Source organism: Puma concolor, chromosome E1, assembly GCF_028749965.1.
Source record: "Puma concolor isolate L17-30 chromosome E1, mPumCon1.1.hap2, whole genome shotgun sequence".
NCBI classification, from domain to species: Eukaryota; Metazoa; Chordata; class Mammalia; order Carnivora; family Felidae; genus Puma; species Puma concolor.
In genome coordinates this window covers 4,246,686-4,271,869 of record NC_141680.1, presented here as the reverse complement: position 1 = coordinate 4,271,869, position 25,184 = coordinate 4,246,686, and the positions used below count along the sequence as shown (strand labels likewise).

Here is a 25,184-nt window from a genome sequence, read left to right as displayed (position 1 = left end):
TGCACGGAGCTCTGAATCTGATAAAACCGGGTGAATCAGAGACATGTGCCCACCTCCCTTTACTCTGTGATGGGACTCGTTCTCCAAACACAACACTCCCATCTTCTTTTTGCTTTTCTTTTCTCTTCCTGTCTTCTCTTTTCTTTCTTTCTTTCTTTCTTTCTTTCTTTCTTTCTTTCTTTCTTTCTTTCTTTCTTTCTTTCTTTCCTTCCTTCCTTCCTTCCTTCCTTCCTTCCTTCCTTCCTTCCTTCCTTCCTTCCTTTCCCTCCCTCCCTCCCTCCCTCCCTCCCTCCCTCCCTCCCTCTCTCTCTCTCTCTCTCTCTTTCTTTCTTTCTTTCTTTCTTTCTTTCTTTCTTTCTTTCTTTCTTTCTTTCTTTCTTTCTTTCTTTCAATTTGAGACAGAGAGAAAGAATCTCAGGTGCAGAGCCTATGCAGGACTGGACCCCATGATCTTGGGATCATGACTTGAGCTGAAGTCAAGAGTCGGATGCTCAACCGACCGAGCCGCCCAGGCACCCTTCCCATCGTTTTCTTACACAAAATGAGTCCATCTGGCTTCTTGTCTTCAAGTTCATCTCGCCCAGTGGCTTTTAAGCCTAATTATTTTTTCACGTTCTTCTATTTTTTTTTTTTAATTTCAGAAGTAATGCATGATCGTTGTAGAAATTTCAAACAAGCCTGGGATGTATAAAATGGAAAGCTTTCTTTATTGCTTCTCCAATCTCAAAACTGTAAACAGATGAGCATATATTTCCTGAGGCTTACTTGGTATAAGCACACACATATTTTTACGTAAGTGAGATCATGATAGGGGTAATGCCATAGCTCTTACTCTCTTATTTAATGTGTGCAGTAGACCTTTTCCATGTTCCTGTTTTTGTACATGGTTTTTCTGTATTACAGATATGCTATTCTTTCTAATTCCTTTTAAGAACAGTTTTATCAAGGTATACGTGACCTGTCCCAGATAGCACCTATTGAAAATGTATGATTCAGCAAATTTTGACACACATATGACACTGTGCACGTCCTGCACATCTTTTATCACATTTCTCCCCAAGTATTTCATGTTTTCTATTCTCTTATTAATGGTATTTTAACATTTCTATTTCTGATTGTTGCTAGTGTATAAAAGTACAACCGATTACCTATATTGATCTTGGATCAGTCAACTTTGCCCAACTCACTAATTTGTTAAAAAGCTCTCTCGTAGAGCGTGTGGGATTTTCTATACTAAGGGTCATGTCTGAATCTAGAAATTTGACTTCTTTCTTTTCAAAGACTTTGTTTTTTTTAGAGCAGTTTCAGGGACATAACAGAAATGAGATGAAGGTACAGAGAGTTTCCATGTAACCCCTGCCCCCAGCCATGCAGTCTTCCCCCACATCAGTACCCCCACCCCCCCACCCCCCCCCACCCCCCGCTAGAGTGGTGCTTTTGTTACAATTAAGCTACACTGACACACCGTCATTGCCCAAAGTTCATGGTTTATCTTAGGGTTCACGCTCAGTTTTTTGCATTCGGTGGGTTGGGACAAGGCTATGGTGACATGTATTCATCATTAGAATATTTATAGAGTATTTACACTTCCCTAAAAATCTTCTGTGCTGTACTTACTGATCCCCCCTCCCTCCTCAACCCTTAGCAACCTCCAATCTTTTTACTTTCTCCATATTTTGCCTTTTCCAAAATATCATATATTTGGAATCATACAGTATGTAGACTTTTCAGACTGGCTCCTTCATTTAGTAATATGCATTTAAGTTTCCTCTATGCCTTTTCATGGCTTGATAGCTATTTCTTCTTAGTGCTAAATAATATTCCACCGCTAATGGACTCTAATGGATACACAGCATTGAAATACAGGTGGGCAATGTTAAGCAGAGAGAACCAAAAAGAAACAGTAGAGATCAAAAACACTGTAACAGAAATGAAGAAATGCCTTTGATGGGTTTTTAGTAGACTGGCCATGGCCGAGGAAGGAATCTCTGAGCTTGAGAATATCTCAACAGAAACCCTCCTAAAGTGAAAAGCAAAGAGAACACTGAAAAAAAGAAAAAGATGAAAATATCCAAGGACTATGGGAGGACTATAAAAGGTATAACACAGTTTTGATGGGAATACCAGAAGGAGAAGAAAGTGAAAAGGGAGCAGAAAAATATTTGAAACATCACTGAGAATTTTTCCAAAATTAAGGTCAGGCCCCAAATGACAGATCTAGGAAGCTCAGAGAGTGCCAACTAGGACAAATACCAAAAAAAAACTACCCATAGTCAGTCCCTTTCCAAACTACAGAAAGTCAGACATAAAGGAAAAATTCTAAAAGAAAACAGGAGAAAAAATACCTCACCCATAGAGGAACAAAGGTAAAAATTACATCTGCCTCATCTACAGAGACAATGCAGGCACGAAGAGAGTGGGGTGAAATATTTATTTTATTTTATTTTACATTTATTTTTGAGAGACAAAGAGAGCCAGAGCACAAATCGGGGAGGAGCAGAGAGAGAGAAGGAGACACAGAATCCAAAGCAGGTTCCAGGCTCTGAGACATCAGCACAGAGCCCGACGCGGGGCTCAAACTCAGGAGCTGTGAGATCATGACGTAAGCTGAAGTCGGATGCTCAACCAACTGAGCCACCCAGGTGCCCCGTGGGGTGAAGTATTTAAAGTGTTGTGAGAAAAAACCCACAACCTAGAATTTTGTACCTTGTGAAATTATCCTTCAAAACTGAAGGAGAAATCATGACTTCCTTAAACAAACAAAAGTGGAGGGGATTTGTTGCCAGTAGACCCGCCTTACAAGAAATGATTTAAAGTTTCTTTAAAGAGAAGGGAAATGATACAGATCTGAAACTTGGGTCTACATAACGAAAAGAAGAACGCTGAAGAAGGAATAAGTGAATTCTTAAAAAAAAAAAATCATTGCCATGCCCACGGGCCATGTAGGTTTTCTCCTATGTAATCTTGGAGTTTTCTAGTTTTGTGTTTTATATTTAAATCTGTGATCCATTCTAATTTGTGTTGAAAAGTGTAAGGTCTGTGTATAGATTCACTTTTCTTTTGCATGTGAATGTCCAGTTATTCCAGCACTGTTTGCTGAAAAGACTATCCTCGTGCCATTGTATCACCTTTACTGCTTTGTCAAAGGTCATTGACTATGTGGGTCCATTTCTGGGCTGTCTGTGCTGTTCCGTTGATCTATTTGTGTATTCTTTCACCCAAACCACAGTATCTTGATTATTATGGCTTTAGAGTAAATCTCATGGTCAGGTAGTGTCAGTTTTCTTGTTTTGTTCTTCTCCTTCTTCTCCTTTTGAGTCTTTTGCCTTACCATATGCATTTTAGAGTCAGTTTGTCAATACCCACAAAATAACCTGCTGGGATTTTGATTGAAATTGCATTGGACCTATAATGTGGAGGGAAACTGACATCTTGACAATATTGAGTCTTTCTGTCCACATCCATGGAATGTGTCTCCTTTGGTTCTTTTTTGATTCCATTCATCAGTTTTGTAGCTTTCCTCATATAGATCTTGTCCATATTTGGTTAGATTGTACCTAAGTACTTCATTTTGAGGGATGCTAACGTAAATGGTATTGTGTTTTTAATTTCAAATTCCACCTCTTTGTTGCTGGTTTATAGTAAAGTAAATGGCTTTCGTATGTTAACCTTGTATCCTGTAACCTTGCCATAGTTGCTTATTAGTTCCAAGAGATTTTTGTCAGTTCTTTTGGATCTTCTGCATGCATGATCATACCATCTGCAAACAAAGTTTTATTTCTTTCTTTCCAACCTGTACATATTTTCATGTGTTGTCTTGTCTCATCTGATGCATTAGCTAGAACTTATAGCGTAGTGTTGAAAAGGAGTGGTTGCTGGGGGGGGGGGGTGCGGACATCCTTGCCTTGTACCTGATATTAGTGGGAAAGCTTCAGGTTTCACACCATCAAGTATGATGTTAGCTCTGGGGATTTTGTAGGTATTCTATATCAAGTTGAGGAAATTCTCCTCTATTCCTGGTTTACTGAGAGTTTTTTATCATTAGTGAATGTTGGATTTTGTGAAGTACTGTTTCTGCATCTAGTGATATGATCATGTGATTTTTCTTTTTTAGCCTGTGGATATAATGGATTACATTAATTGATTTTTAAATTTTTTTAATTTTTTTTTTTTTTTTTTTTTTTTTTGAGAGAGAGAGAGAGGTTGGGGGTTGGGGCAGAGAAAGAGGGAGACACAGAATCCGAAGCAGCTCTAGGCTCTGAGCTGTCAGCACAGAGCCTGCCAGGGGGCTCGAACTCATAAACCATGAGATCATGACCTAAGCTGAAGTCGGATGCTCAACTGACTTAGCCACCCAGGCACCCCACATTAATTGATTTTTAAATGTTGAACCAGGCATGCATACCTAGGATAAATCTCACTGATTGTGGTGTATTCTTGGATTTGATTTGCTAAGATTTTTTTGAGGATTTTTATATCTGTGCACATGAGTGATACTGGTCTGTGTTTTTCTTTTCTTGTAATGTCTTTGTCTAGGACAAATGGTGGCCTCAGAAAATGAGTTAGGAAGTATTCTCTCTGCTTCTGTCCCCTGAAAGAGATTGTAGAGAATTGGTATAATTTCTTCCTTAAATGTTTAGTAGAATTCACCAGTGAACCCAGGTGTGAAACCTGTTTTCTGTTTGGGGAGGTTATTGTTAATTCAGTTTCTTTAATAGATATAGGCCCATTCAGATCCTCTGTTCCTTCTTGTGTGAATTTTGTCAGCTCTGTCTGGCAAGGAATTGGGCCATTTTGTCTAGGTTATCCAGTTTGTGGGCATAGAGTTGTTCATAATATTCCTTTATTATCCTTTTAATGTGCATGAGAACTGTAGTGATGTCTGCTTTTTTTCATTTCTGATATTAGTCATTTGTGTTCTCTTTTAGTTACAGGCTTATTGATTTTATTGATCTTTCAGCAAACCAGCTTTGGTTTCAGTGGTTTTTCTGTTACTTCCTATTTAAATTTCATTGCTTTCTCTTCCTTTATTGTTTCTTTTCTTCTGCCTACTTGGGATTTAATTTGTTCTTCTTTTTCTAGTTTTCTGAGGTGTGGAAACTTAGACTGTTGATCTTAGATATATATATATCTTTTTTCTAACATATGCATTCAGTGCTATAAATTTCACTCTATGCACTGCTTTTGACATATCCCTTTAATATATAAGTTGTGTTTTCATTTTTATTTAGTTCAAAATATGCTTAAAGTTCCCTTGAGATTTCTTTTTGATCATGTGTTATTTAGAAGCATTTATTTAATCTCCATGATTTTGGGGTTTTTCCAGTAATCTTTCTTAAAAAAATTTTTTTTAATGTTTATTTATTTTTGAAAGAGGAAGAGACAGAGCGTAAGCAGGGGAGGGGCGGAGAGAGAGGGAGACACAGATCTGAAGCAGGCTCCAGGCTCTGAGCTGTCAGCACAGAGCCTAGCCCAGGGCTTGAACTGATGAACCTGAGATCATGACTTGAGCCAAAGTTAGATGCTTAATGGACTAAGCCACCCAGGCACCCCCTTTTCTTTTAATTTTTGTGGTTTTACTTTTTCATTTCAGTCTGGACGCCTTTTATTTCTTTTTCTTGTCTCATTGCACTTGCTACAGCCCCTGTTACAATGTCAACTAGAAATGGTGAGAACAGATTTCCTTGGGCTTGTTTCTAATCTTAGGGGGGAAACATTTGTTTGGAAGCTAGGTGTGAATTTTTCTGTATTTGGTACTAAGTATTTTTGTATTTCTAGGAATATTCTTGAGGTTTTTTGTTTGTTTTGTTTTTTTCCTAGGATGCAGTTCAGTTATTTGGGTATTGTTTTGTAAGGTGGACCAGGACAGAGTTTATTTTAGAGGAGGGGTCAGCAAACCATGACGTGTGAACCGCATCTCACCCACCATCTGATTTTGTGTGCTCTGCAAGCTAAAAATGGTTTTTCCACTGTCCATAGTCAAAAGAAGACGATTTCATGACTCGTCAAAATCATATAAAATTCAAAGGTAATGCCGTGTCCATAAATAAAGTTTTATAGGAGCACAACCATGTTCATTTATTTATGTATCATCTATGGATGCTTTCCTGCTACAGGGGCAGAGTTGAATAGCTGCACTGGAGACCATATACACCACAGAGCCCCAAATATTGACTCTCTGGCCCTTTATAGAAGATGTTTGCGGACTCCAGTGTAGAGGCGGTCTAGCCCACTACAGAGCTGAAAGCACTCTGAGTCCCCCGATGCCCCGTAAATCATGAGGCCACCTGGTCGGTGGGAATAGGGACTGTGTTCCAACCCAGTGTGAGCTCAGAGGATCATCCCCTCTCACCCTTTCAGGCGGTTCTTTCCCCAGCCTTGGATAGTCTCCTCACGCGCATGTCCTGGTTACTGCTCAGCTGAAGCCTTGAGGTGGACCCCGTGCAAACCTCCGGAGATTCTGTTTGCGCCGCTCTCTCGCCTCTGTGCTGTGCCCTGCGCGCTCTTACCACCTTGACCTAGTTGGATGCTTCTCCGTGGAGAGATGCCGCCGGGTTCCATCTGGATGCCCTCCTCCCCGCGCCGGGCGATGTCTGAGGCAGTCCTAGACCTCCTCTCATTTGCTTCGTCCCTCAGGGATCACTGTCCTTCATTCCCTGATGGCCGTGTCTCTCCTGAAACTGTTGTTTTGTGTATTTTGCCTGTGGTTTGGTGTTTGTTTGTTTGTTTTTTTTGTTTTCTTTTTTTTCCCCCCAGTTGTTTCAGGCCAGAAGTAAATCAGGTCCCTGTCAGCCCCTCTTGGCCAGAAGCAGAAGTCTCCTTCCGTCTTGAACTCCCTTTCCACAGTGAGTTTATCTAGCAAAAGGAACTCTGAGCCTCCCCGATGCCTTTAATTCCCTGTACTTCACCCACTATCATGTTTGGAAGCAAAATGAACGGTGCAGGGCGGTGTGGCCTTGCGCGCAGCAGGGCCATTCATTCGTAGTGCTTTATCCTTCGGGATTGACGGTCCCTGAAAGGGGTGTCTTGCAAGCCAACAGGAATGGGTTTTCCGGCATTGTTGCTTCTTTGCCGAGGAAAGCTGCTTCCAGCCAGGAGAAGTGTCCCCTGTCACTGGGAAGGTGCCACGTGTAGAGATGGTGGGAGGTCGGGCGGGAGAGGATGCCACCTGCAGGTTTTTGTGTTGGTCCCCGAAGCGGAGAACACCCTTACTGAGATGCCCGCCCTTTGGAAGCCCGCTGGCCTTTGGGGTATGTTGGAGGGGTAGGGACGGGTCGGGCAGAAAGAGTCGAGGAGACATCTCCTACCCTTACCTTGGGGTTTGGGAAATGCTGTCTTCCTCTTTGCTTTCCTAGCAAGCGGTTTTACAAGGAGAAGCACAAAGACTGAAAGCGATCTTTACATAAAACCCTGCTTCGCCTTTTCTCTGCCCGAAGAATCTTGGGGATGCGCTGAGGTTGCCATGGTTTTGCTTCCTTGCCAGGTCCTGCACCAGATAGAAATAAGGGACCATGAAGGGTCATTTCTAACTTCCTTCCGCCCACGGAATCCGTGAGCCTTTCTGTACTTTCGTCGACCCTTAGAAACACTTTGAAACGCATCCCACAATAACAGTTTATCGGTAGAACTGAGACTCAAGCAATGAATGCTTTCCTTTCCTAACCTAGATCCGAGGCCTCATTACAACCGGTTAGCCAGGCTTGGCTTCTGTGCTGCATAAGCAGTAATTTAAGGCACAAATAGATGTTAGGCAGAAGATGGGTGAGGGGCTGACAATAACCAAATCACCTCGAAAACCCGTGAGATGAAACAAAGGAAGGCGACCTCTCGGCTAGCTGAGACCCTTGTCTCTGAGTCACATGGCAGACCTTGAGGAGGTATGAAGCCTCATTCTACTTTACTCAGGGGCTCTCGTCGTGCGGGTTTCTTAATCCCGTCTCTTCTTACCTTTGTTCTGTAGATGTTCTTTCTAGATTCTAGCAGGAGAGTTGTGCACTCCTCCTGGACGTCTGTGTTCTTAGGTCTCTTGGTATCGTCATGTGAAATAGCAGTGGGGAACGTGGCTAGCCGGACTGGCAAACCTTGGTAGCTGATCTTTGAACCCTTGCAACCACAGCTTCAACAAAACTAAAAATATCTACTCTTTGGGGCGCCTTGGTGGCTCAGTCGGTTGAGCGTCTGACTCTTGACCTAGGCCCAGGTCGTGATCTCACGGTTCCTGAGTTCCAGCCCTGCGTCGGGCTCTGCGCTGACAGTGCGGAGCCTGCTTGGGATTCTCTCTCTCTCTCTCTCTCTCTCTCTCTCTGCCGCTACCCTACTTGCTCTCTCTCTCAAAATAAATAAATAGCGGCCCCCGGGTGGCTCAGTCGGTTGAGCGTCCAACTTCGGCTGAGGTCACGATCTCACAGTTCGTGGGTTCAAGCCCCACGTCAGGCTCTCTGCTGACAGCTGGGAGCCTGGAGCCTGCTTCGGATTCTGTGTCTCCCCTCTTCTCTGCCCCTCCCCTGCTCACATGCTCTCTCTCTCTTTCAAAAATAAATAAACATTAAAAATAAATAAATAAGTAAATAAACTGAAAACAAACAAACAAACTTCTACTCTTAGGACTTGCTCTAGGAGTTTTCCCAATGTAGTAATTAACTTTCTGCAGCGTATCCACTATCCCCGTCTGTCCCTTACTTCCCCTTATCCAGGGACAGTACCTCCTTGCATCAAATGTGGGAATCCCCAGTGCCTCTCTCTGGGCCCTGGACAACCCAACATCAGCTACCTTTCCTACTACCTAAACTCAAGAGGACTACCTCGTATTGCCCGCAAGCCTTTGTGCGTGTCTAGTAGAGACTAGCGCCTCCTTGCGCAAGCCTAGTGGGCCCTCTGTGTCGTTCCTTGCTTTAAGCATATTTATTAAGTATGCTCTGTGCCACCAGTTGGGCTCAGAACTGGGGCAAAAGTACAGGATAAAGAAGACATAGCCCCAGCCCTTGGGCCCTTGTCACGCGCTCGGGTGGGGGGCCTGAGATTGCAGCTCCTAGGAATATCCCTCTGTTTTATTTACTTGTTAAAGTATCGGTAACTTTTTGCCGTGGACGATTGCAAAACTATGTAAGTAGAGAGAGTAAGACAATGATCCCATTCTGCCCATCAATTGCTTCAGTAGTTAACAACGCATAACCAATCTCATTTCATCTATATGTCTACCCTCCTCCCTCTCCTGCCCGTCACCTGGATTTTTCTTTTAATTCTTTACATTTTATGTTTTTTTGAATGTTTAGTCATTTTTGAGAGAGAGAAAGACAGAGCACAAGGCACCCCATCACCTGAATTATTTTTGAAGCAAATCCTAGGCATCGTATCATTTCAACCGTGGATATTCTGGAACATATCCCTAAAGTATGCTTGCAGAAGATAAGGACCGGTTTTTTTAAGAATGTAACTGCAATGCTACTATCACCCTTAATAAGTTAATTGTAATTCCTTAATATAATCAGATATCCAATGTTCAGACCTCCCGGATTGTCCCATGATGGTTTTGTGTGTGGGTGTGGTTTTTTTTTTTGTTTTGTTTTTTAGATCGTTCGATTCAGGATCTGAATATATGTTTGGACATTGCAACTAATTGATGTGTCTGTTAAGTTTCTTTAATAGATAGGTACTTTTGCCAGCTCTCTCTTCCTCCCTGTGCAATTTCTTTGCTGGAGAAGTAGGGTCATTCGCCTTGGACTTTCCCAGTATCTAGACCTGCTATTTGTAACCCCATATATTGTTTAACGTCCTCCTCTGCCCCACATATTTTCTGTAAATTGGTAGTTAGGTTCAGCGGGCTTGATCAGAATCGGGTTTGTTATTTTTGGCAAGAATTCATCATGCTGATTGTCCCTCTCCGACCTACAGCCACCAGATAGTCCTCCCACAATTACAAGATGTTCCGTTAGAGGATGGTTTTTCAGAATGTCTAAAGATAGGAAGCATCCAAACACCTAATTATTCCAGAGGGATTTTCAAAACAATGAGTGTATTAGTTTTCTGTTGCCACTGCAATAAATTTGCACAGACTTCGTGACTCGGTGTACCAATTTGTCAGGTTATGGTTCTAAAGGTCAGGAGTTCAGAACAGATCTTACTGGGCAAGATGAAGGCATTGGCTGGGCTGCTTCCTTTCTGGGGCCTCCAGGGAAGAATTCATTCCCTCACCTTTTCTGGCTTCTAGAGGCCACCCATGTCCCTTGGCTGACAGTCCCCTTCCTTGGTGTTCAAAGCCTACACTTTGCAACCCTCCGACCCTTCTTCACAGCTCCCTCTGAGCGCAGCTGGGAAAGATTCTCTGTTTTTAAGGACTCACGATTACATTGAGCCCACCTGGATAATCCAGAACATTCTCCCATCTCAAATTCCTTAGCTTTATTCGCATCTGCAGAGTTACTTTAGCCATGTAAGGTCACGTATTTTCAGGTTCCAGGGATTGGGATGAAGACATCTTCAGGGGGCCGTTATCATATGTAGCCCGGTGCTCCTACATTTTTAAAAATTCACACCATTGTAATGCTGACAGATGATTGGGAGAGTGTGGCATGTTGCAAATGATTATGGTATCAGGGTGACTTGGGCTATGTGATGGGGGGCAGATCACGGTAATGAGCTATGAGCGTGCGTCTGCATCATTGCGTAGGTCTTGATTGTATAAAATGAGCAGCAGCATTTTATCTTGGCTCATTGTCTCTCGGGTAACTGTGCCACATCCCCTTAGAAATGCTGTGGTAAGCCCGGAGATGCTCGGGTCATCAGGATGGTCAGTGACACATACACAACCATCTCCATTACCTAGACCTTCTGTGTCTTGGGAGTATGGACAGCACTCGAACATAGTGAGGAACATAGTGTGCTAAGTTCTTGCACAAATGATCCGAGTGGCGCAGAATTTTTAACCCTCGTTCTGTTTTGCGTTAGCGAGATAACCTTTCTGCAGTTAAGTCAGACAGTGGGTGAAGGTTGAAAGAAAAGAGGGAGGAATAGGTTTTTTCATTCACAATCCGTGTCTCTACTAGATAAAGAGACTTCAGGACTTTAATGATTCTTTTCCTAATTGGAACCGTGGAGGAATCTCCTTTCCTCTCTTTAATTGTTTTCCCTTTTAATCCAGGCTGACACTTGACCCTTGGTCCTTCATATAGACTATTCTTGGGATGCATTTGGAATCTTACCATAACATCGGTCATCCTATAGTGGCACTAGGCTGATGATAGATTTAACTTGGAGGCCATCCAAAAGGTTGTTACTTAAGACCAAAAGGACCTCATCGTAAAGTGATTTTTGCTATAAAATGGTCCCTTGGAACAATCCCTGGAGATGGCAGGTCATTTGTATAGTTAAAAACATACATAGTGTCAAAAAATGTTACTAAGGGGTCCTTACCTCACACCATTAGTTCAAATAAATTCCAGATGAATTAACAAGTTAAGTGTCATGGCTTAATTCCCTGAAAAGACTAGGAAAAAAAATAAGTAAATGTCAATGTGATCTTGGGTGAGAAAAGACCTTCGTGATTCCTGCTTTTGTAGATCACGCTTCTCTGTGAAGCAGTCGTTGAAAAATCCCCATCAGCAAGTCAGGCCGCACATGGCACGTTGCCCTCATCTGGCATATTGCTAGGGTAGAAAGCCATGAGGCTCAGCCCCAGAATGTTCTTCCCAAGGCACCCGAAAGCAAAGTAAAAAAGCTCAAAGAGATGGCTGAAATTGCCTAGTTAAAAAACAAAACAAAAGAAAACAAAGCAACAACATCACATTTTAAAGACAATATCTAGAGTGACTCGAATTCTTTTATCTTTAAAATTTCAGAATCTAGAAAAGTAATACATCTTTACATTTAACACAAACTATTTTTTTACTATTTTGCTCTGCATCGTTTTGCTATATATTTTGCTATTTTACTCTATATCGTTTAGCATCCTGCTTTTTTTTTTTTACTTACTGACATATCATGAACTTCTTTTAACATCAAAATATTCCTGTATAATATCATTTTTAGTAGCTATTAGTGTTTTCCTTATGAATATACTGTATGTTTTTAAACAAATCCCCATGTCTGGGCATTCAGTAGTTTCCAGGGTTTCGCTATTAGAAACGTATCAGTCTGGATCCAATCAGGAAAAAGAAATTTGAACAGGGAAAGTTGAATATTTTATTAACCAAAGGGGATCAGGGTAATGAGGGATTGGTAGCAAGTAGCAAGGAGACAGAAACAGCAGGCGTAAGGTGCAATCACAAACTCTCGGACTGAAATCGAGTGTCCTAGGAAGCACCCCACACCCCCGGGACTGAGGTGTGGGGGTCGCTGCGGTGCTGAGCTGGTGGAACTTGCCGGAAATCTGCCCTCTGGGGTGCCAGGGAATACTGTCCTCATGGCAGTGTTGAGCCGGCGGTATTCTGTTACGAAACGGCCCAAGGTGGGGGTGTGTCGTAAGAAGTTGCGGGTCTCTTGGTGTTGCTGTGCACGGGCTCGTGGCACAGAGTGGGCTGGAGCCAGGAAGCCGAACGTTGTCCTCCCGCGGTGTCTCCGCAGTCCTGTCTATTGACAAAGCTGGCAAAGGAAAAGCTACTTAAAGGACCCAGGTGTGTTTTCGCTGCACAGTCAAAAAGGGTGAGGTGGGGGTTCAGAGGCAATAAAACTGATAACCAGCACAGGAAATGTGTCCAGGAATATCCTTGTATGTACTTCACTGCATACTAGCTGAATGTTTTCTCACATTCCTACACATGGAATTGATCGATGAAAAGACAGGCCCAATCTGCTCTCCAGAAAGGTATGTCACCTGTACTCCCATGATAGTACATAGGAGCTTCTCCGTCACACACTGGTGAACCCTGGGCATCGGCATGCCTTTAAATCCTTGCATATCCGATAATCCAAAAAAAAAACAAAACAAAAAAAAAAAACAAAACAACTCATCGTTATTACTTTCATTGGAATTTTTTAAAAAAAAGTAGTGATGTCGGGGCGCCTGGGTGGCTCAGTCGGTTGGGCGGCCGACTTCAGCTCAGGTCATGATCTCACGGTCTGTGAGTTCGAGCCCCGCGTCAGGCTCTGTGCTGACAGCTCGGAGCCTGGAGCCTGTTTCAGATTCTGTGTCTCCCTCTCTCTGACCCTCCCCTGTTCATGCTCTGTCTCTCTCTGTCTCAAAAATAAATAAACGTTAAAAAAAAAAAAATTAAAAAAAAAAAGTAGTGATGTCAAAGCTTTTATTTATTTTTCTGTTTTTATTCTTTTGTGAAATTCATGTCTGTATCCTTTGCCCATTTACAAAATTGGAAAATTGTCTTAACTAAGCTGTAAATGCTCTTTGTGTATTAAGCATCAGAAAGTTTAAATGTTGATGTAGTCAAAACTTCTGTTATTTCATTTGCAATCTTAAAATTTAATTTATCTGGAAATCGCTTTAGGGGCACCTGGATGGCTCGGTCATTTGAGTGTCCGACTTCGGCTCAGGTCATGATCTTGTGGTTTGTGGGTTCGAGCCCCGCGTCGGGCTCTGTGCTGACAGCTCGGAGCCTGGAGCCTGCTTCGGATTCTGTGCCTCCCTCTCTCTCTCTGCCCCTCCCCTACTCACTCTCTGTCTCTCTCTGTGTCTCTCTCTCAAAAATAAATAAAGTTAAAAAGAATTAAAATAAAAAAAGAAATCATTTTAGCTTAAGGTGTGAAATAAGTATTTAATAGTTTGTTTTCTTTATTTTCTCTTAATAATATTAACTGTTTCTTTGTTTCTTTTCCTTATATTGCTTTTACCGTATATTGAATTGCACTACATGCCTAGGTATGGACTTCAAATTGTTTTCCTTTGGTTTTTAGTGGCCTGTTTTGCTTTTTCTTTCAGAACAGGATGCAGGCCTCGATGCCCTGTCCTCCATCATAAGTCGCCAGAAACAGATGGGAAAGGAGATTGGGAATGAACTAGATGAACAAAATGGTAAGAACACGTCTGGGGTCAACCGTGTTTGCCGTTTAGTATAAATACTCAAGGCTCTAATGTTCTTTAAATGATTTTGGTACTACAAAACACGTAAAGTAGTTTAACTATTACAGTTGGACGCCGTTGAGGGTGGTTTGTGGTAGATTCAGATAGTGGTTAACTAAACCACGCGAAGAAATTTGATAAGAAATTGCCAGTCCCTTGTCACTGCTTTAAAAAATCCGTCGTATTCTTGGGGGTGCCTGGGTGGCTCAGTCGGTTGAGCGTCCAACTTCGGCTCAGGTCATGATCTCGTGGTCTGTGAGTTTAAGCCCTGCGTTGGGCTCTGTGCTGACAGCTCGGAGCCTGGAGCCTGCTTCAGAGTCTGTCTGTCTGTCTGTCTCTCTCTCTCTGCCCCTCCCCCGCTCATGCTCTGTCTCTCTCTCAAAAACTAAAAAAAAAAAAAAAAACAAAAAACATTCCAAAAAAAATTCGTTGTATTCCGAGCCATGCAAGGCTTCCAGGAGCATGTCCTTTATGTGGTGACATGATAAATGGCTCAGAGCGCTGGGCGTGATGTGAGGCTCACTGGGCCGCGGGGACCCCGCATGGTCCACATCCCCAGTGGAGCTGGCCCCTCCCTCATCAGCAGTACCAGGCTGCAGGGCAGAGAAGTCCTTGAAGATCTCTGTTCTGGACTCGAGGTGACAGATCTGGTGGAGCCAGATTGGTTCCCACACCGCAGGATGGCCGGCGAGAAACCGAGCTTTGTCCGGGGCCCACCTGCCAGGCTCCTGTGCTGGGGGCGGGCGTGTGGCGTGAGGGGCGGGGCCTGACGGAGAGCCTCGGTGGAGGTGGGGAGGGTGGGGAGGAGGGCGGATGCAGGTGACTGACCGGTGACACCTGTACTGTGGTGTACGGTTGGGGGTGGGAGGGCCACTGGTTTGTGAGTGGAGACCCTGAGCGCAGTCGGGAGGTGTCCAGGTAGAGATGCCAGTGAGCCATCCGAGTGGAAAGGTCAAGTGGGCCCATGGAGGTGTGCTCCCGGGGCTCAGTGACAGCACAGGGCCACAGAGGAGGGATGTCAGAAGCTTCTGCATGGAGGTGAGGTGTGAAAGCATAGCAACAGTGGGGTGTCCGTGCAGCCGGCATTTAGCAAGAGCCCCTCCTGTGTGTGCAGCTTGTTCATCACTGTCATTGCATTGAATCCGTACGCAGCATCGCAAAGGCAGCGTTAACCCCGTTAACCACTCCGTTGCTAGAGACGGAGCTCGGAGTGGCTGACGGGCCTCCTAACGTCACGTCACTTGGAAGTGACAGCACCGAAGTGCCAGCACGGGCCACCCGATGCTCGTGACTGCCTTTTCTACTACCCTGCCCTTCCTCTCTGAGGAAGACGATGTAGGGAGAGAAAGGTGGAAGGTTCTAAGACCTTAGCTTTGGTGATGGTGTCATGGAGGCTGGTGATGGCGTGGGGCTCAAGGAATTGCCCACGCACCTGCGAGCGCGGCAGCCTGGGAACGGACGAATCCTTGCCCCAAAGGCAGGGCTGTGCCTGTCAGAACCACGCAGCAAGCTCTTTTCTCCATGGCCACTGAGAATGAGCTAATTTCTTCCCATAGTGCTGTTGCATTTATCATAAAGTCCATCTGGCTATCATCTGTCGTAAATAAGTAGGTTGCTAAAGCAAAGGGACAGATCCTCTAAATTTATAATCCCAGTAGTGGTTTGTAAACAGTTGAAACACGCGGAACGCCTGGTGGCTCAGTCGGTTACGTCTGACTCTTGATCTCGGCTCGGGTCACGATCTCACGGTTCGTGGACTCGAGCCCCACATCGGGCTCTGCGCTGACAAAGCAGAGCGGAGCCTCCTTGGGATTCCCTCCCTCCCTCTCGCTCTCTGCCCCTCCCCCACTCACGCGTGCATGCACACCTGCGCTCGCTCTGAAAAAATAAGCGCACAAACGTTAAAAAAAAAAATGAAAAAAAAAATAGTTCAGACGCAGAGCGGAAGACATTTGAGTCCTTATCCCGATGGCGCTAACATGAATGTGCTCAATTATATATTTGCATATAATTCAGTCATCGGCCGGTTCCTTCCCCGAAAGAGCGTCGGTAAGAAAACAAGCTCTAGAGAAAATCTGTTCGCAGGGATAACTGTTCTTTATCTACAGGAAACAGGGCCTGTTCAGTGGGTCAGACTAGGAAGGATTCTAGCCACCAAAATGGTGAAGCACGCCCATGCTGTGATGTGGCTCCGTCCGCCACGTGTGGTCACCTCTGGGCAGGTGGCTGCGAACTGGTGGTGGATTTCTTGGCGGAGGCGGGGGGTGAGGGGGGGTGGGGGGGGTGGGGAACTTGCTCACCTCCCAGGCGCGATCACCAGGCGTCTCTGTGGCATAAGCAATCCTGCCGGCTCGTCCTTGTCTTCCCTGCAGTCCCGTGGTTCTTAAACTTTGCTGCCTGTTAGAATCACCTGGGGAGCCGTTAACCACCCCCCAAACCCCCAAAGCCCAGGCCACGCCAGTGTTCGTTTTCTCTTGTTGCCGTAACAAATTCCCATAAACTTGGTGGCTTAGAAACAATGCACACCTGCCATCTTAACAGTTCTGGAGGTCAGAGGTCTGGCCCGCACCTCCCTGGGCTGAAAAGGCGAGGCGTCCGCAGAGCTGCATTCCCTTCTGGAGGCTCCAGGGATGAATTCATTTCTTTGCCTTTTCTGGCTTCTAGAGGCTTCCTCCATTCCTTGGCTCGCGGGCCCCTCCTCTGTCTTCAAAGCCGACAATAGCGGATCGAGTCCGTCTAACATCACATCACTCTGACCTCTAACTTCTGTCTCCTTCTCCTGCCTTTAAGGACCTTTGTGATTCCGTGTGGCCCACCCAGGTAATCTGGGATGATTTCCCCCCTTTAAGGGCAGTTGATTAGCCACCTGAATGCCCCTTGGCCGTGCGTGGTAATATGTTCATAGGTTCCGGGGACTGGAATAGTAGACGCCGTCCAGGCCGTTGTTCTGCTCACCACAGTACTCTATACCAGTTCGACAAGAATCTCCAGGGGTGGGGCCAGGGCCAGCGTCTTTAAGGCTCCCCAGATGGTCTCAGTGTCCTGCAAAGCGTGAGAGCCAGCGCCCCCAGCAAACGTCCTGAGAGAACTGACTCAGCGCTCTCCTTTCGTGCGGTCTCCTCTGTGCTCACTCTGTAGATGCAAATCGCGCACACGCACAGACGTGCATTCGGAGTCACACAGACACGCGGGTACCGTCCTTGGCACGGCCGGAGGCTCTTCCTTCTGAGCCCACGTTTTACCCGCATCGTCCTCCCTTCTTCCTCCATACCTCCCACTCCTCATCTCCATTCCGGACCCGGACACACACGTGTGTATATAGATAAACACGAGGCATTTTTCCACTTAGTTCCAAAATAAGCTGGGTTTTCTCTGTGGCGGCCTCCCAGAGAGATTGCTGTTATGCTGGTGGTTTTCTAATGTGCACATTCACTCCTCAGAAATAGGGCAGAGTCAGCCATTTTCCTTCGTAGGAACGGAGAGACTCTCTGAGGATAAAAAATTCTGTCCCTGCCAAGACTACAATCAGCCTTTCTTTCCTTTGTCCAAATCAGAAAAGCCATTATATCTGTAGGTATTGAGAACAGGGTGGCAGCCCCATCTGGATTTTTATTGTGATCTGAGTGCGTAACGAGGCGTCGGGGACCCCGGAGCAGGATACCACTTTTGTTGTAAATATCTCTATTTGATTTACTGACCTGCTGGATTATTCTTTTGGGTTTTCATTAGATGAGAAAAACAATAGGCCAGCCAGGCCATTTTGGAATCAACTGTCAAGACCTTCTTAACAAAATACGTTGTACTTAGAACATAACCCGCAAAGCCGACGGGCTGAATTATCGTCAGTATAGGAATTCAGGTTCTAATCTTCTCACGTAGAGTTAAAAAGGGCCAGACCAACACCAGTAACTTCCCTGTTTGTGGGCCGATGACTAGGCCTAATGAGGAAAAGGATTAGGGGTTAAGTGAAAGTCCCAGTATGGGGGGGAAGGAGGGGAGAACCTAACCACACCCTGGATGTGGGGGTGGGGAGCAGGTGAAGGTAGGGGTGGCAGGTGAGTAGGGTGGGGAACCGAGCCAGTGAGATCACTTAGGGAACTACAGAGTTTAGTGCCCTTTAGTTCAAGCTGAGATGTATGGATAGCTGGCCACAAAGGGCTCATGTCCGACTACCCAGACGCTGTTCCAGAAGGGGAGTCATGGCACTGGCTTACCAAGCAGCTCCTTAAAGTTCATGCTCAAGAGGACAGGGCCTTTTGAAAAGAGCACTAACACAAGCAAATGAACGAGATTGACTCGATCAATGTAGGTGTTTTTGAGACCTGATTTTGGCATTGGCCAAGCCTTAAAGTCAGCACCAAGAAGACGAACCGTGGAGGCACAGTTCTGATGGCAGAAAGGGCACCAGAAGCAGGCCGATACACCAGTTTCTGCTAATATGTGCCAGTCCTCATCATTCTTTTTGATGTTCAGATATCCCAAATTTGGCCCAATCCTTCTGATGCTTCTCTGTTAATCTCTGAGCACTTCCTTTTCTAAAAGAAACCAAAGTGACAAAGGAGGGAAACTGCCTTCATAGTGTCAATACTGAGGTTGATGAGACCAGTGTGTCCTTTCAAAGAGCTAGACTAATAGTATGACTAATGTCATTGAAGGACACACAAAGGCGGGAATTGCCATCGCAAAGGTCTTTAGAACCCCTCAACTGAATTTTCACGTTGAAAGTCTAGGAAGGTAATGTGGTAGGCTGGAGAGTGACCCCCCCCCCCCAAAATATGCACATCCTGATCCCTGGAATGGCAGGGGGGACTTTGCCGATTTGTTAAGGAATTAAGGGTATTGAGGCAGGAAGATCATCCTGGATTATGTGGTTGGGTCCTAAATATCACAAGTGTCCTTTATAAAAGGGAGGCAGAGAGAGATATGAGAAAGAAGACGGTAAGGTAGTGACTGAAAAGATGTTATTCTGCTGGCTTTGAAGACGGAGGAAGAGGGTATAAGCCAAGGGATACAGGAAACGTAGCTCTAAAAGCTGGAAAAGGCCAGGAAATGAATTCTTCCCTGCAGCCCCTGGAGGGACAATAACTTCAGTCCAGTGAAACTGACTTGGGACTTCTGATCTCCTGTAAAGGAATGAGTTGGTGGTGGGAGTGGTTTCTTTTCTGGGTCTTAGATCACGCTTTATTCAAGAACATGCATAGATGTCTATTGACTCCTGGAAAACGTGGTGTGTACTGTTGGGGAGGAAGAATTTTCATCTGTCCTTCAAGATCCTTCCACCTGGACTGGAAATCGAATTGGCATGAGACAGTTTTGCAGGAGAAAATCAAATTTATTTTCATACTTACTGGGAATTCACATGGACGTGAAATTCGAATGTATGTCGTTTTAAGCCCCTAAGTTTGTGATAATTTGTTAGCTCAGCAACAGGCAGCTAATCTAAGAATTAACGGTGGTTTTTATTTAATCAGTTGTCAGTAAATTCTGGTTAACCACCCTTATGCTAAAAAAATGCGTTTTGATATTTTGAGCCTTCCAGGTGTTTGTAGCTCCTCTTCTTGAAGAAATTCTTCAAAGCAGCCTTCACAGAAGGAAGTTTGCATTGCCAGTGCCCCAGGTGATCTCTACCGGAAGCTTCTCACACCGTTTATTTAGCACTTTGATAATAGAATTTAGTTTTGTATTAATGAAATGCGTGGACAGTTCGGTGACAGAATTTTTGGTGGGGTATTCAGGATGAGGATTTCCCAAAGTGTGTTATTAGGCAAGGTGGTTTTAGAAAATATGTGGAGAAACACTTTACATCTTAATAGTTGCATAGTTCAACGTGTGACAGAAATAAAAACGGCTAACATTCGAAACCTGTGATTTCACAGCAATATAAAGTTTCCTTATTCAATTAAACTGTATAAGCAGAAAAATAAGCATAATATGTACCATAATAAGTGTAATATTTATGTAATAATATATTATTATAAAAGCATAATAGCGAGTTGATACAAAGGAAAACATTGAGCGTGTATGGTGTGGATGAAATACGAACACGGCAAAGAATTCTAAAGGTGGTACTTGAAAAGCTGACGTTTGGGAAACACCGCCGTAAGAAGACTCTTTGTGTTCCAGGGCTACAGAGTACTTACCTGATTTTCCGCCTCGACCTAGTACAGCACTCTGTGATTTAGTAAGTGCCCCCTGCCCATGCGGCCCTCCTGGCGAGCAGTGGGGTTGGGAGACCATCTGGAAGGATGCTTCCCAGCCCTGCGCGAGCCTGTAACCCTGGAAGGCCGTGACTGTGGTAGGAGCCATGTTGTCTGGTGCTCCCCACCCCCGCACCCCCGGCCCCCGCTTGGAGGGAAGCAAGACAGGCAGAAACCACCTTTTTTTTTTCAGGGTAATATAAAATGTTGTTGTTGTTGTTTTGAACACTTATTTGTTTTTGAGAGAGAGAGCGCACGAGCAGAGGAGGGACAGAGAGAGAGGGAGACACAGAATCCGAAGCAGGCTCCAGGCTCCGAGCCGTCAGCACAGAGCCCGACGCGGGACTTGAACTCACCAACTGCAAGATCATGACCTGAGCCGAAGTCGGACGCTTCACCGACTGAGCCACCCAGGCGCCCCTTCCAGGGAAATATAAAATGGCCCAAGGTGCAGGGAGTTCCTGTCACTGCTTGGCAGGTGGCATGTGAGCAGTGGGACGCCGGATCCACCACCCAGAGCTGTGACCCAGGAGAGCTGGGCCCAGACTCTGTGAGCATTTCCCTGTGGCATCAGGCCCTTCACCCGTCAAGCGGGCTTTTGTGAACCAACACGGAATCTCACACCCCTCCCCACTCCCCGCGCCCCCGGCTTTGGAATGCAGACACGTAAACGTCAGGTGCAGGAACAGTTTTCTGTAAATGGCTGTGCCGACCTGGATTCAAGTTTCCTTTACTGGGATTTCATTCAGCGCACTTGCCCAGCTGCTAGGATTAGCACAGCTAATTAGCAGGGCTCTGACACCCGCACTTCATTCATAAAAAAAAAAACAAAAAACAAAAAAAAACTTGTAGGGCACCTGGGTGACTCAGTTGGCTGAGCATCCAACTTCAGCTCTGGTCATGATCTCACGGTTCGTGGGTTCGAGCCCCGCGTTGGGCTCTGTGCTGACAGCTCGGAGCCTGGAGCCCACTTTGGATTCTGTGTCTCCCTCTCTCTCTGCCCCTCCCCCGTTCATGCTCTGTCTCTCAAAAAAAAATGAATAAATGTTGAAAGAAGAAAAGAAAAGAAACTTGTGAGTTAGTTCCATCTCAGAAATTCTGAGGGTGGGAAGGAGTCTGAGGTCATCCCTCCCCCAACCCCCAGCCGCCTGCCATCTTCCTATCTGTGCTGGCATGTGGGCCTCCAGCTACGGCTGAACACACGGCTTCTGCCCTCATGGAGCTTCTGCTCTGGTGCGGGAGGCTGAAATTAGACAGATCACCGCACAGGTCCCCAGTTAGAGACCCTGGTAAGCAGCATACAGGGTACCACGAAGGCAACAGAATAGCCTGATGCAGTTGGAGGCCCAGGAAAGCCTTCCCTGAGGAAATGACCACTGTACTGAGATTTAAAGGGAAGAACATGTCAAACAGAGGGAACAGCATATGCAAAGCTCCTTATGTGCAGAGGAGCACAGCACGTTGAGGAACGAACGTGCGAGAAGGCCAGTGTCCCCAGAGTCCAGAGAGCCCGGTGAAGAGGAGAAGGGAGAGCAGGCGGAGGGGAAGGCAGGCAGGGGTCGTGTAGGGGTGACCTTCGACCTCCACTGGGCAGTGCCCTGACCATCCATCAGGTTTGTGCTCTCCGTTATGGGGAATCGCCCGACTTCCCACTTACTCCTGTCATTTGTTTAATTTGTTTAATTTGTCATTTGTCATTTGTTTAATTTGCTCAGAATAAGGGAGCCAGGTCTATAAATCTGCGTCTGTGCCCTTTGCAGTGTTCATAGTAGTTCGCGCATCTAAACCGAGAGTACTCGGCCGCTTTGGGGGACAGGAAATCAGCATAGTGCAGTGGGGGCATTTGCTCGTTTTTCCAACCATGGGCCTTTGTATCATGAAAAACAGCACTGAGAAACCAGGTCGCCCCTCTTTTTTATTTTATTTTATTTTATTTTTTTTACTGCGCTTACTGTCTGGGTGGGGGAGACAGACACTGAACAAGTACTCGCCCACATCAGGGTACCTTCTCTGATCATGGTGAGTGCTGTCAGAGAAGAGGCCAGCCGCCGTAGCCGGGATGACACAGAGCCCCACGGCCAGGTGGCGGCTGAGGTCTCAGGGATGGGCCGGACTTGGCTGCGGGCAGCTGCCGCATCCCGGGAGCGGCCGGACATCCCATGTGAGGTCCCAGAGGCTGGAGAGAACCCTGGAAGTCCAAGAAGGCTTTTGTGGCCGGGAAAGAGTGAGTAACGTAGGTGCGTGGACCCGGATGAAGTTGTGCAAGGATCTGGAGCCAGGACTGTTCACAGCGTGAACACCTAGTAAGCCCTGAAAATTACAGAGAATTTATATTTTCCTGGGAGGGACTCTGGTTTCTTTTAGCCACAATCAACAGTCCTAGTCAGGAAACGATTATGTTCACAGCAGTTTTGAGCAGGGCTGCGGCTCCAGACTAATTTATACTATTTCTTCTTTGGAAATCTACTAAAAGCTTGTACATCTTCCTGCAAATAGCAGTCCTACAGCCACAGATACTGCCGTTCAGTATTTTTAATTCCATTGAGCCCATTAGATTTTATAATTGCCATCAGTTTTCCTTTTTAACTCCTTGTTTCTAAATTTCCAGGTGTTGTTAAACCATCTTTTTTTTAATTGTTGATTTTCTCGTTGAGTTGCAGAGGGGTCAGAGAATCACGTCCTGTCTCATACTGGTCCTTCTCCACTCATCACGATCTCCTCTGGGAGGGTGAGAGCATGACCTGAGCTGAAATCAAAAAGTCAGACACTTAACTGACTGAGCCACCCAGGCACCCCTGGCCGGTTTTTTATTTTATATATTTCAAGGAGAGGCTTTTAGGCATATATATGTACTATGGGCTATTTTATTTTATTTTGGTGGTTGTGTCTTTTTACCATTATAGAAGTATCTGCCTTTATCTCTGATGCATTTGCCCTTTAGACCTATTAATCGGTATTAATATCACTACCTAGGCTTTCTTTCATTTGGTTATGGTGACATTACCTAGTATAGCGATTGTCCAACTTTGTGGTCTAGGACCCCTTTGTATTTTTTTTTTTTTTTTTTTACCATTTATTTTTGAGAGACAGAGAGAGGCAGAGCATGAGCAGGGGAGGGGGAGAGAGAGAGAGAGAAAGAGATAGATAGAATCTGAAGCAGGCTCCAGGCTCTGAGCTGTCAGCACAGAGCCCAACGCGGGGCTCGAGCTCATGAACTACGAGACCATGACCTGAGCCAAAGTCGGACGCTCAACCGACTGAGCCACCCAGGTGCCCCTGTATTCTTAAAAATTATTGACAGTTCCTCAGAGCTTTTGTTTATATGGATTAACTCTGTCAGTACTAACTGCATTTGAAATTAAAAGGAGACATTTTTTTTCTTTTTTTTTTTTCAACGTTTATTTATTTTTGGGACAGAGAGAGACAGAGCATGAACGGGCGAGGGGCAGAGAGAGAGAGGGAGACACAGAATCGGAAACAGGCTCCAGGCTCCGAGCCGTCAGCCCAGAGCCTGATGCGGGGCTCGAACTCATGGACCGCGAGATCGTGACCTGGCTGAAGTCGGACGCTTAACCGACTGCGCCACCCAGGCGCCCCTAAAAGGAGACATTTAAAAAAACATTGATTAATTCTTTTAAAAACGAAAACAAACTATTACATGTTAACATAATAAACTTAATTTTTATGAACAATAATCCTCAAACATAAGCAGCCTCAACTAGAGAATGCTTATTATATTTTTTATCTTTTAGTGCCCGTCCATTGTAGATCATTGGTGGGCATAGTTCATTGAGATCCCCGGCTGATGGAGTCATCACCATTTCAGACATTTCGGGACAGTGTGTTGGAGATCGAGATCTCGAGGGACTTGTTCCTACAATTAAATGCTGTGGCCCAGAAGTTACTGGTCAAATTTTTTTATTATTACTATTTTTAATGTTTACTTATTTTTGAGAGAGAGAGCGAGAGAGAGAGAGAGCATGAGCAGGGGAGGGGCAGAGAGAGAGAGGGAGACACAGAATCCGAAGCAGGCTCCAGGCTCCGAGCTGTCAGCCCAGAGCCCGACGTGGGGCCTGAACCCACGACCCGTGAGATCATGACCTGAGCCGAAGTCGGATGCTTCACCGACTGAGCCGCCCCAGGCGCCCCTTGACTGGTCAACTTCTTTCGCAACTCATTGGTCAGAGCTAATCATGTGCCGGGAAGTGTAATCCTACCAATATGTCTGGTTGAGTGATGCGGGGGTGGGGGGTTGCAAAAGGTACTGGCTGAATGGCACAAATGAGTATCATGGGGATAGTATTTAGCAGTGAAGAGCCAAACTGCCTCGGATACTTATTAGCTCTGTGACCCTGAGCAAGTTACTTACTCCTCTCCTGACCTTCTCATCTCTAATATGGGGATTTCAGTGCCTGTTTTATAGCATTGTTTGTGAAGCTCTTAGAATAGTGCCTCACACGTAGTAAATGCTGTAAGAGTGTTTTCCGTTGTTAACTGCTTTATTATTCACAGTACAGACTTCCGGGTCAAAATGGCAGGCTGAGCTGATGGGGGAGCCCTCTCACTTCCTCTTCCAAACACACGGAAACGTTAGATGAAACATTTTTTAAAATTGGTTTCTACTTCTTAGCTGACCTTGAAAGCAAGCAAGGGAGTCCCCTGGGTGTCAGAAATGAGGGCACTTACCCCAGCGGTGAGAGGAATGGATGTCCCGTGGCCTCAGAGGTGGCTGAACCAGATATGTCCCTTGGGGACCGGCGTGTAAACCCCCGCGCGTGCGGATGGGAATTGAGGCTCTGGGCCCTGTGCCTTGTGGGGGGGCTGCAAGGAGGCCCTGCGTGTAAAGCCAGGAGCTGGGAAATGACACTTTTATGGGAAAGCCAGTGTCCCCCACCTGCCACCCAAGAATGAGATGCTCAGTTAGGCCACCCACCTTGGGCCTCAGCCACCCTTATATTTTTAACATGCATACCTAAGTT

The 25,184-nt window shown here is 45.4% G+C and overlaps 1 protein-coding gene across 4 annotated transcripts in view; it reads left to right on the top strand.

Moving 5' to 3' along the window:
- Nucleotides 1-25,184, top strand: part of STX8 (syntaxin 8) — a 220,894-nt gene that overhangs the window by 53,855 nt on the left and 141,855 nt on the right. For all 4 annotated transcript variants that reach the window (XM_086686007.1, XM_086686005.1, XM_086686008.1 and 1 more), the window contains exon 6: nt 13,868-13,960. In XM_086686007.1, the coding sequence (XP_086542133.1) occupies nt 13,868-13,960 (93 nt within the window). The remainder of the gene's footprint in view (nt 1-13,867; nt 13,961-25,184) is intronic.